Source organism: Plutella xylostella, chromosome 2 (assembly GCF_932276165.1).
Source record: "Plutella xylostella chromosome 2, ilPluXylo3.1, whole genome shotgun sequence".
In the NCBI taxonomy this organism is placed as follows: Eukaryota; Metazoa; Arthropoda; class Insecta; order Lepidoptera; family Plutellidae; genus Plutella; species Plutella xylostella.
Window position 1 is genome coordinate 5,694,179 of NC_063982.1, and position 12,578 is coordinate 5,706,756.

Below are 12,578 nucleotides of genomic sequence, written 5' to 3' on the forward strand. Positions count from 1 at the left end.
TTTCGCTCTTACTTAATCACAATCTGCTTGCCTAATAATTATTATTATTATAACCACCAAATGTGACCTAAGCATATCTCACAGAGCTCAACGCCCACAAAAAACAATACTAAATGTAAATTACCTGCAAAAACCATCCATCACTGTGGCAAAGCCACATCCGTTTAAAACGAGAGCCTTTAAAACCCCAAACCATAAGTTCCTCAGAATAATTAATTTAAAAACCCTCGTGGTGCTAATTCATCATTCACAGCCCCCGGATTGCAAACAGTTTAACTACAGGAGAACAATATTCATGTAGAAGTGTAATGGAATCAATCATTGATAAATAGGGGATTTTACAAACGAATGGAGCCTTTACTATAGTGACGTTTTAACTCTTTTAACTGCAGTTTATATACATCCTGCGCACCCTGAGCAGTCAGCGGTTGACTATACAGGATGCGCACTTCTGTCGGTGACAAACACTACAGTCTAATTAGTAATCCGGCGGAATTCTGACAGTTATGATTTTTTGACATGTCAGAGATCACAAACCTTTTTTGGCTGGGTACTTTTTGCAAAGTCTGAACATCAGTTGTATCCGGTCAATTTTCTATATTATATTTTTGAATATTTAGAATGAGGGTATTTACAGAGCTGATCTAGGATTTGTCACCGTACCTACTCACCGTGGTGAAAGGATTAGCCAGTCAGAAAAGCGTAACACGCTTAATGCTCAAGTGTATAAAAAGTACAGTAGTTATGTCACTTTCTCCTTTCATCCCCTTAAACTACAATACATAACCTTAATTACCTACTCGATATAGACGAGTAAAAATGAGGGTTCTCACTTCTCCTCCATTTTGTTATTCTCTCTGCACTTCAGTAAACTCGAGTGAGGATGGATTTGTTTGCTTTCAATTTGAAACACTCTCTCGTTCAAAATTGTATCGCGACACTTGCAGCTTGGGGCACTTAAATAATAAACTAATACCTACTTTTATTGTAGATTTTAGCGGGACTCAGCTGCAAATGACTCACTTTTTGGGAGTGATTGAGTGCAACTCAACAACATTGGATGGCTAATCTTTGCAACCATTTTTCTTAAGACACGCCAGGGCTGAATTTTTTAACGTCCTATAAGTAGGTAACTAATTGTACTTATGATGAATTTTGGAGGATATCAAAGTAAAGTTGTGCAGTTTGCGTAAATGTGGTGTATTTATTTCGAGAGCACACCTAAACTAGCCTTTTCAAGCCATTGTTACAAATATACCTAGAGTAAGTAAAAGTTCTAGTGTCATCATAATATAGGTATTATGAGTGTATTATGGAATGGCAATGGCAGGTGGAACTTTTTCATTGCTTGTTCGTGTATATTTCTTTAATGAAAGCGCATTGTCTTGTTCGTCCTTCATTGGAAGGAGACCTCGTGCCCCAGCAGAGTGAGAACGTGATGGGGTCGTGATGATGATGATGATGACGTGATGTATTGTCTGTTCCAGGGCCGACTCCGTGACGTGGAACCCGCACAAGCTGATGGGCACGCTGCTACAGTGTTCCACCGTGCACTTCAAGTATGAGGTGAGATAAATGCAGATAAATAACCAGATATGGCGAGATTCCTGTAGACCTAGCACGGGGCGCAAGATGTGAAAAAAGATGAACGTCACGCTCATTGACATCGCAAGGCTTCGGGAGCGGCGAAAAACATTTGTCACATCTTGACGTGAGCGTCTATCGCTTGCTATGTCTTCGATGAGATTCGTACCGCCCCACATTGGGTTTTCACATCGGATTCATTGTATATATTAGTATTTGAATTTAAAATTAAGTAATAGAGTTCTATATAAATATAATATATACTTATAAATATAAATATAATAAACACTCACACCTTGTACTAATGTACTCCCTTGCGGGGTAGGCAGAGGTATATTGCTGCACCCACTTTTCGCCAGTGTTTATGTTAGTCCCAATGTAATAGGGGGCGGGGCGGGCCTATTGCCATTTTACGGGCACATCCAAGACCCGAGAACAAATATCTGTGTTTAAATAAATATCTACCCCGGCCGGAAATCGAACCCGGCACCTTCGGCACAAGAGTCAGCGTTGCTTACCGCTGCGCCATCCGGTCGTCTAATAGAGTTGTGTGGATAATAATATACGTCACCCTGATTCTGGTGACCTAATTTTCAATACCGGTTTGCATAACTGAGTAATCCTGAAATTATTAATAATCTTACCAATAACTACCCAACAGCCGTAGGCCTATTAAATACCAAATTACCAAGGACAAAATAACATTTTCCTTCCCAATACTAAGCAGTCGTGACGTAAAAGCGTCGACAGAAAACACAAACATACCCACCCAATTTGAATTCCTCCTTACAAACATTCCCTTACCCGCATTCCAACACTCCCCCGCGACTAAGACACGCAATTACTAACCGTATTAGCGGGAATTAAGGCCTATTATAGAGAGGAAGGGGTGTAGGGGTGTCACAGGCAGGGTTACGTAATAAATTTCGTGACTCCGCCCTCACTGCGGTTAGGGATGGGCAAATGGGAATATCGATTTTATGCGAATGTGTGTCGATATAACAGCAGATGCTATTCATGACATCGATTTATTTTATAGCTACTACTATACGATAAGTTATTGTAGTGATAGATTTTTAGTATCAGAACTTTAGAATTATGCTATCTACGTTTGCCTTAAAAACGGTTATCCTGTGAACCTTGTCAGTGAAAGCTTTCTATTTATTGACGATTTTAACGTTCTTTATACTTCTTCACAAATCATTATATCATTTTAAAAAACCTTGGTAGTTATATTAGTTAAATAGGTTCGATTTGTTAAATGTAGCAGTAGCGATTGTTCTAGTTATACCTTTGGATTATTATATTGCATAAGAACTCATTATATCAGGCAATTGATGGTAGGTAATCAAATTTCAGCGCAGCACTCCACCCCTGCATACTGCTTATAGTCTGTTAAAACTAACAGGGCGAATGTTTTCCAATCATTTCCTAACATCTTTAACGTTTGTAACTATCTCACAGTGGCCACATCGTTAAGACAAAAGAAAATAAAGTTATCGATACTGACCAGTGTCCCAGCCCTATCCTGGCAGCAGTCGGCACGTGCCACATTTAATTAAATTCCGCCACCGACACTTCGAAACATATGTTGCCAATTGTGTCGCACCCCTAGATCCAGAGAAAATATCTACTACAGCTCTTATTTCAATTGGCTACGGTATAAAGTCGCTTGGAAATTACGGAGAACTTCTTGAGTTTTGGATGCCACTGATTGCCCTTTTGTGAAGAAATGTAGTGTGTTTGATGGCTCATTCAATTTGAAACATTGTTGTAGATTTATTGAATTACTTACATAAACAGTGAATACCTACCACCCACTGTCGGCCATAAGCTCCTCCTAAGAAGCACTCTGTATTCTCTCTGTTAAGCCTCTCCTTAAATTCACAGCATTGAATGATGATAGGTACAACTATACGAATATGACTACGAAGCATTCTTTTTAAATACTAACGAACAAAGGATTAGTAAGTTACAAATAAGATCCTATTGAACCTGAAACAAACCCTATTAAAACACATCAAATCTGCTCTCAAACCCACATAAATCCTTATAGAATTCTGTTACTTGGCTATACTCTCATAGTAAGGTGCAAAATTACAAAAAAAATGATAACTATTTTTTAAAATCACTGGACAAGTCAGCAATAACATGCAAGCTCACACGTAGTGGCGTCAGGATTATGCTAATGCGAAGGGTGCAGCTATCTGCGGCCAACAGATTGTTTGTGGCGCGATGATTGATTCCCGTTCTGTTGTGTTATGTAAATCATTCTGGGGACTTTCAATTGTGCTTGGTGCGAGATTATGCGGTTAAGCGGGGTTTTTCTGTTTGAGTAGGATTGGGGTTTATGCGATAGAGCAGAGAGAGTGTTAAATTTAATTCAGTTCACTAGAGGGACTGGATTTTATGTATAGCTAACTAGCCAAGCGTCTACTAATGGTAAAAATAGAATTTAAGTTAGATAACATTCGTATTGTACCGTAAGAGACTTATGAAAGCGAATAAATACGATCGATATACAATGCGAATCTATGGAGGACTTGAAAACTGAACCAACTGAAAACTTTCTTTCCTTAAGAAATGGTCGACGAACACATTCAATAGGCTAGTTGGCCCTAGGAACGCCCTTAAAAATAACTTGCATATTAGAACTGTATTTAGGATATTTGGCTTGTCACTAACCCCTCCCCCCCTCCCCAGGGCATCCTGCTGAGCTGCAACGCGATGGACGCGGAGTACCTGTTCATGACGGACAAGATCTACGACCCGCGGTACGACACCGGCGACAAGGTGATCCAGTGCGGCCGCCACAACGACATCTTCAAGCTGTGGCTGCAGTGGCGCGGGAAGGTGAGGCTCTTTATTGTACACAAAAACATAGTATAAATACACAATAAATGAAAAGCACAGTAAAAAAAAGCATACAAGGATAAAATTACCAGTTGGAATCAGGAATTGATTCTATAGGCAAACGTTGAGTCGCAAAACACAGAAATCAAGTGTCGGTTTCTCAACCACTGAAGTTGCCACCACTGAACATTGGCGATTAAGAATAGGGAATATGCATGTTTTTGTTGTTGTTATTTTTTTATTCCCTATTGTTAATCCCTAATTTTCGGTGGTGGTAACCTTATACGACGACGGACGACCGAATGGCGTAGTGGTTAGTGACCCTGACTACTGAGCCGATGGTCCCGGGTTCGATTCCCGGCTGGGGCAGATATTTGTTTAAACACAGATATTTGTTCTCGGGTCTTGGATGTGCCTGTAAAATGGCAATAGGCCCGCCCCCTATTACATTGGGACTAACATAACACTCTGGCGAAAAGTGGGTGCAGCAATGCACCTCTGCCTACCCCGCAAGGGAGTACATTAGTACAAGGCGTGAGTGCGTGTTTTTTTTTTTTGTAACCTTATATCCTTATATCACATTTGTATGTAACCATTCTTCAACTCCCCAGGGTACATCCGGCTTCGAGCGCCACATGGACCGTCTGATGGAGCTGTCCGAGTACATGGTGCGCCGCATCAAGGAGCAGCCGGACAAGTTCCGCCTCATCCTGGAGCCGGAGATGGTGAACGTCTCCTTCTGGTACCTGCCCAAGCAGCAGCGCAACCAGCCGCATGATGAGCAGAAGCTTGGGAAGGTATGTCTTTGTCTCGTGTTGGCAATGTTTTATTGATAGACATAGTCCTTTTACAAAGTATGTCATCATCTAGAGCTAACAATCTTCTATTGATAGACTTATAGGCCTTTTACAAAAGGCACAAGACCTATCGGCGCTATTCACAATATGGAAATGTTGAGGTTAATATGTGATAAACCTTCCAGAATCCTCGCGGAATACGTTGTTTCTATCGGATCGACTACATTCCTGCTAGAGTTCCATTGCTACGGCAACTGTTTTTTACTCGTAACATACTTTCATAAATCATCATCATCATCAGCCTTCTATCGCCCACTGTTGGGCCCTTTCAGAAATAAATGAATTGAATTATTTTGTTGAATCAAATACAAAATTTCTGCTCACAGGTGTGTGCCAAACTGAAAGGCAAGATGATGCAAGCCGGCACCATCATGGTGGGCTACCAGCCGGACGACCGCCGCCCCAACTTCTTCCGCAACATCATCTCCTCGGCCGCCGTCACTGAGAAGGATGTCGACTTCCTTCTGTCGGAGATGGACCGTCTCGGGCAAGACATCATTGTCGACTAAAGTCCATCCGACGTAACGTCTTTCATTTCCATATACTCAGATGATAGTATTATTATATCGTCTAAATAGAGGAACTTAGTTTGATTAGACTTATTGTAATTGTAACTTATTGATGTGATGTGTACTAGCTGTTTTGCAAAGATTAAACCGATTTGAAGTGGCTATTAAGTATAGTATTTATCTGAAAAATATTTTATAACAGTGTTAGAAAACTTTTAGTTCATCTCTGTTTGATGAAATGCTTGCGTAATATCTAAAGAATTATAACCTTTCTACTGTGTAGATATTTATCTATGATATATACAACGACGATTTTCTAAAGCTTGTTTGAATGTATCGTCGGCGGTTATAAAATTTGTTCGAAAAGTTTAACCATTTTAATCGATCTTATTGTTTAAACGAAGTTTATGAATGCACGAAATAATTATATTTACTAAGTGTATGTTGTTATTCTTGCAAAGAAGTAGTTGAATTTATATACTATACTATTTCTATATGATAATGTTGACAGTGGAAATATATTTTCTACAACTATTTAAACACTTCAATATTTTTGTCCATAATTTGCAAGAAAGTAGGTACTTCCATGATTGATTCAAATAACTGCAATCGAGTCTTCCATAAAAATTACAATAAATAATGCATGTTATGAAACATAACTTGTCCATTGGTTAGCTGTTTCTGTGCGGTTGCTGCTACATATTTAAGAAGTTCAAGTATATAAAACATTAATTAACTTTCATGAATCTGAATGTTTTTATTGATAATATGAGACAGAAAATATGGTGTGACGCATAGCGTTGTAGTGAGGCTAAGCATATTCAATAGTAATATGATAGGAATATTTATAATAGGTACTTAATTAAAAACACGTAAAACATATCTCCCGTTTTGCCAATTAAATAAATTATGTGTTGTGAGAAATATATCATAGTCTGCTGTATTTGATGTATAATTTTGAAACAAAACATGTTTAAACTTCCTTTGCAAAAAAATATATTATAAAGTGATTTTTGAGTATGATTCGGACATTATGAAAAAGTGTGAAAGATATTTGTTTCAAAAAATATAATGTGATGCACCGAATTAAATTGTGCAGAAAATATGAATTTCTGGGCAATTTAAAATGGCGCAGCTAAATTATAAAGTTATTGTGTATAACACGCAATAATATCATAAGTGCACGTGCCAAGTCATCCACTAGATAATTAAGAATAGTATAAACAACATTCGCACTTAAAAGTATTACGCACCGTGTAGGATTTACTTATATCTAAGTAGGTATTTATGTATGACTAAGAACAAAAAGTTTTTATTACCTACTATTTTAGGTAGTTACGATGTTGATGTTTTCTTTAATGGTTTTGAAATTACCTGTAGTTGTTTCAAAAATACTGCGTTCTTGCTTTAATTTTAAGAATTTAGTTGGAAATTGTTACAATTTATTTAACTTTATTTTTGTGGTATATATTTTTGTTTGTCATTCATTATTGTCTCTAGATTTATTCATTAATGTAAGGCAGCGTTCCCACTACGCCGGACCGGCAGATCTGCCGCGCCGGTAAATCTGCCGGAAGAGCTAGTGGCTGTACAATTTATATGAAGCTATTCACATTATCCCGGGTCCGGCATTTTTGCCGAGCCCGGCATTTCTACCGAACGTTTTGTCACTACGAATTGCCGGTAGAACGACCGGGCCCGGAGTAATGTGAACGAGTTTGTGCCGGTATCTGTCCCCCGCTCACCCCGCTCGTGCTCCCCTCGCCCCTGGATGTAAAATGAAAAGCATGGAAAATCTTTCCCGTAAAATAGGGTGTACCCAATGTTCTCTTTTATTTTGCCTTCTATTAAGATACCACCACAACACAAGAATTTCGTCGTCCATTGTGCGCGCAGGTCCAAATTCAACTGAGGACTGTCTGAATTTCTTCCGGGATCCGATGTAATGTGAACACTCTGTCCGGTGTCCGGTTTTCGGCAGATCTGCCGGTCCGGCGTAGTGGGAACGCTGCCTTAGTATCTAGATATAAAAATGTTCAGTGACATTTGACAATAAAAATGTAGAGATTAGTAAGTAAGAAAGAGGATTATGTTAAGTTGATTTTAAAGAACTTGGCTAAACTAAAATATTAAATTTGTTTTTAACTATCGATATGTTCATTTACAAATGTTTAATAGTCAATAGTTTATGGGTATCTAGGTACATTTTGAGTTAAACCATTTTTTAAAAGAAAGTTTTCAGTACCGACCTACTGAAAAAAGTATAGAAGTATTTATGAAGTACTATGTGTGCGACTAAAAGTCGGTTTTTAGTTAAATAATTCAAATTGAAAACTATCTGTCAAATTACGAAAATATAACATGTAAATATGTAGGATGCGTTAGATTTGATGCCATTATAACATATTCCTAATGCTATATTTTGGAAAGCTTCTTTGTAAAAGAATGAAAACAGAAATAAGTACTATATAGATCTAAATATTTTGCAGAAGCTTAGCTACTTATTCATATTTTAGGTAAAATTAAGTACCTACCTAGATAATTATTATTGTGTTATTGCTATGTGCTTCCAGTGCTCAAATAGCATTATAAATGCTTGCGTGGTATTTAAAATATAGTCTGAAAATATATTTTCAGTGTCAATATAGAATTAAGTATACAAAATTACTGAATGTCTAAATGCCAACTTAATCTATTTGTTCTACTGCGAAGATGTTGTAAGTGTAAGATGTTTATTCGAATCGTGTCTTCCAATAAAGGTCTTCCCTATTAAGTATTATATGAAAAAAGCAAACGAAAATATTATTGTGGTCAACTGTTTAGAATTTTGAAACATTTAGAAATACCTACACTATACCTACTAGACATTTTAAACCTGCTATAAGTACTCATTTGATTGCATGACCTAGTTGTGAAAGTTTAAAAATATTTTGGCCAGAATTTCACCTATGATTGTTGCTATATTTAAGAACCTGTATAACCAAATAAATGGTATTGTTGTTAGTTTTCACCTGTTTTATTATCACGACTCGATGATAGGTACTACTAGGTACACACTGCGGCAGGGAAACCTATCTCAGTAGCATTGTCACTCTAAAAGGAGTTTAAGTTTCTCTCGGGACAAGAATTAGTTAGGGAATACAGTCATATGCATCACCGTTAAATTTATAGTCACAGGAATTAAGTAGACTAGCGCCATCTAGTGAGAAATAGCTTAACTAAGTATGGGGAGAAATTTAATAGCTTAACTAATAGAGTACATAGTGTATGTACTTGGCAACAGGTGGCGTTGGGAGTCTAGTACATTCCAGTACTTTCCATAGTGTCGAGAGATTTCTATCTCCGATAGAGAACCATAAAGGCACACACACTCACAGCATCAGGTTAATAGAAACAACTTCAAAGTAAAACTACGAGTAAAACAGCAAAAGAAAATTAAGCAAGCAACAGCACTCTCTCACTTCCTGCCGCTGGTGAAGAATAATAAGAAGCCTTTTCATTCCTGGCTACCCAATGCGTGTCGATCCCTGACAACCAAATTAGAGGTGCATCACAGAGTACATTATTTATACTGGGTGCATCCCGCACACAGACTATACTTATGCAGGGTGTTAAAAAATATTATTTTCAAAAGTTTAAATCAACGCCATAATGAGGCGTTTGTTAAAAAAAAAAAGTTCCTTTTTGGAGAAATAGATGGCGTTGTCTGGGGTTGTACCAACTTTCAAACCCTCAGAACACACTCAGATCACAATATGTTATTCTGTGAGGCTAACGAAATGTGAAAGTGACGTAGGTAGGTAGAATTGTAGTATTGTTTTCTCTATGATGTCGATGTCACTGTTGCTTCAGCGTTCAGTGCGATTGTGCGTACAGCCGTTCTTTTCAAGTTTTCTCAGTTTCCTTGTGTTTCTCCTGTATTAATTGAGTTGTAGTTGAGCTATCTGCTCCTCCTCCCTTGATACTGTAGATTAGTGCACTTGAGATAGTGATTTAATGATTTAACTTACTTACGTGAATGAAAATCACTTGGTATGAAATGATCCGAACACAACCATGAATGTTTTCGCAGTTTCCAATCAATTTTTCGCACATTTATCCGAGTCGCCTTAATCCATTGTTGCGCCTGGCTTTCATCATTTGGAAATTTATGATGTCCTTTATTTTTACAAGTTGCGACGGCACACATTCTCATCTTGTCTTGTAAGTATTTCTTTGGGATCTTATTTAGGATCATACAATAAATAAAAATAGAAAATCAGTTCTCGCACGCAGCACCCGTTCAAACGGCGCGCATAGAGAAAAGAACACTACGTGACGGCGCGGGTAGAACTATTTACAGAATACTTAGCACTATCCCAAGCCACATGCAGTCTGAGCCTCGGAAGGATGGCTCGCGCTACCACCCGACATTTAATCACAACTAGTGAGTTCTTATTCTGAGTTTAGTACTCTTTGCTCTCTATGTAATTTTTGACAGTTGGTACACTGCGTTTTCACGCCATCTATCGGCTTACCCAAAAGCTCAACTGACAGCTGTCAAGGAAAACGGCTCATTCAAAACATTATTTAGCGCCATCTACTTAAACTTTAATTCAATAATTCTTTCGAGGATGACACAACATGATTACAGAATAGAAATATGTAAAGTCGTTTGCAATAGAAACCAACAATCATGTAAACAAATATGGCGGACTGACATTGACAGCGTATTGTTTATGCCCATAGTGATGTCATAGTGTTCTAATTAGATTAAATATATAAGCCATAGACTATAAAATAAAACTGATTATATATAAAAAAAGTGTTTATTAAAACAAATTTAAATCTTCGTCTTCGTCATCATCACTATCAGAAGTGTCGCCGGTGACCGTAATTATAAATGGAACCACTATGTCATCGCTTGCCATGTCTAAAATGCCGTCGAGCTTTTTCATTTCTTCCTCTTCCTTTTTTCGTTTTGGTTAATTATATTAAGCTCTTGATTTTTTTTTTAATTGTATTCAAATAATATTAAATTAAAATAATTTATTAAATTAAAAATAAAAGATAACTTCAGATTACGAACAACACTAACTTTTCAATGACTTATAGAGTTCGATGAGTAAAAAACTAAGATGACAGCTTGTCTAATACTTCGAAATTTTTACGTTGCAAATGTTTTAACAATTTAACTTATAAATACAAGTTAAATCGTGTTGAAGATAATGTGAAAACAATGGTGTGTTCGTTGAAATCAGACTATGTTCATAAATTGATCGAAAATGTATGTGATTACGGAGTAATCGTGACAATTTGGTTTGTTTACATGATTGCTGGTTTCCATTGCAAACCACTATAGGTACGTATACCTAATGTCACACTCAGATGTTTTCGACTTTTCTTTTGTTTTGAATTTTTGTTTAGGTTTAGCAGAGTTTAGCTGGTTTGTTTATTTATTTATTTATTTATTTGGATAAACTACAACAATATGCTAAAGATATCTTAAATATAATATAACTAACATAGGTTAACATATTGCCTTAAATGTTCATCACCATGACACAATGAAATATTAATAATTTCGTGACACACAAAAAGGTTAGGTAGGTATTTATAATATAATTTCGTTTAACATTTTCTTAATTGCTCCTAGTTTCTTCTGAAAAATATCGACCGACAAAAACTTTTCATTATGTGAGTGGCATATTCTGTGTAAGGGTGCGCGTTGGCCAGAATTTGTGCGGGTAGTCGCAAGATAAAATAATTTGTTAGGATGGCGAGATGTGGTGGTACGTGGGGCTAAGTATTTGATCTCATTAACTAGATCGGGGCAGTCATAGAGATTGTTACAAATTTTGTACAACGTAATCTCGTCTGCTATTGCACGTCTACAAGACAATTTTTGTAATTTATAGAGTTCCAGGAGATTATCGTAGGATGATTTAGTGTGAGTGAGCCTGTAATGAATTGATTTTAGTGCTTTCTTCTGTATTGACTCAAGTTTGTCAGAGTAAACTGCGTAGAATGGGTTCCATACTACAGAAGCGTATTCCAGTTGTGATCGGACAAGTGTTTTGTAAAGCATTAGTAGAGTTTTCGGTTGTTTAAATGACTTACTTATTCTTAAAATAAAACCCAACATCTGATACGCTTTAGTACAAATGTTTTCTGTGTGTGCTTCGAAGGTTAATTTTTCATCAAATAGCACGCCGAGGTCTTTCATTGAGGATACTTTATCCAGTGTATGGCCGCCAATATTATAAGTATATTGTATTTTATTTATGTTTCTAGTGAATGTTATTTGTTTACATTTATTGTGGGCAAGCATCAGTTTGTTGGAAGCACAGAATTCATTGAATCTATTTAAGTCAGTTTGAATTTGGATGCAGTCTTCTTGGGTAGTAATGGTTTTAAATATTTTTAGATCATCGGCAAACATAAGGATTCTACAATGTTGAAAACAATTTGCTATATCATTGATAAATAGTAAGTACTGGATTGGTCCCAGTATTGATCCTTGAACTACGCCTGAAGATACTAGCTTCTTGTCGGATTGATGCCCATTAATGGTCACCACCTGGTAACGGTTATGTAGATAAGACTTGAACCAGTGAAGAAGCCTGCCAGTAATGCCGTTTTGTCCCAACCTTTTAAGCAATAGTACATGGTCCACTTTGTCAAAAGCCTTTTGGAAGTCCGTATAAATAGCATCGACTTGAATACCTTTGTCCATTTTATTAAATAAAAAGCTGGAGTATAGAATGAGATTTGTAGTAGTGGACCTTGCTTTCAT

The 12,578-nt window shown here is 37.1% G+C and overlaps 1 protein-coding gene across 3 annotated transcripts in view; it reads left to right on the forward strand.

Moving 5' to 3' along the window:
* The window catches only part of LOC105398165 (glutamate decarboxylase), a 54,535-nt gene extending 47,276 nt beyond the window's left edge, over positions 1-7,259 (forward strand). For 2 of the 3 annotated variants that reach the window (XM_048633304.1, XM_038112591.2), the window contains exons 10-13: positions 1,488-1,566; positions 4,288-4,437; positions 5,049-5,234; positions 5,621-7,258. In XM_048633304.1, coding sequence (XP_048489261.1) covers positions 1,488-1,566; positions 4,288-4,437; positions 5,049-5,234; positions 5,621-5,803 — 598 coding nt within the window. In that variant the 3' untranslated portion in view covers positions 5,804-7,258. Of the gene's footprint in view, positions 1-1,487; positions 1,567-4,287; positions 4,438-5,048; positions 5,235-5,620 lie in introns of all 3 variants that reach the window. The other variant, XM_038112585.2, reaches the window with a different exon arrangement.
* Positions 7,260-12,578: the final 5,319 nt, after the last annotated feature.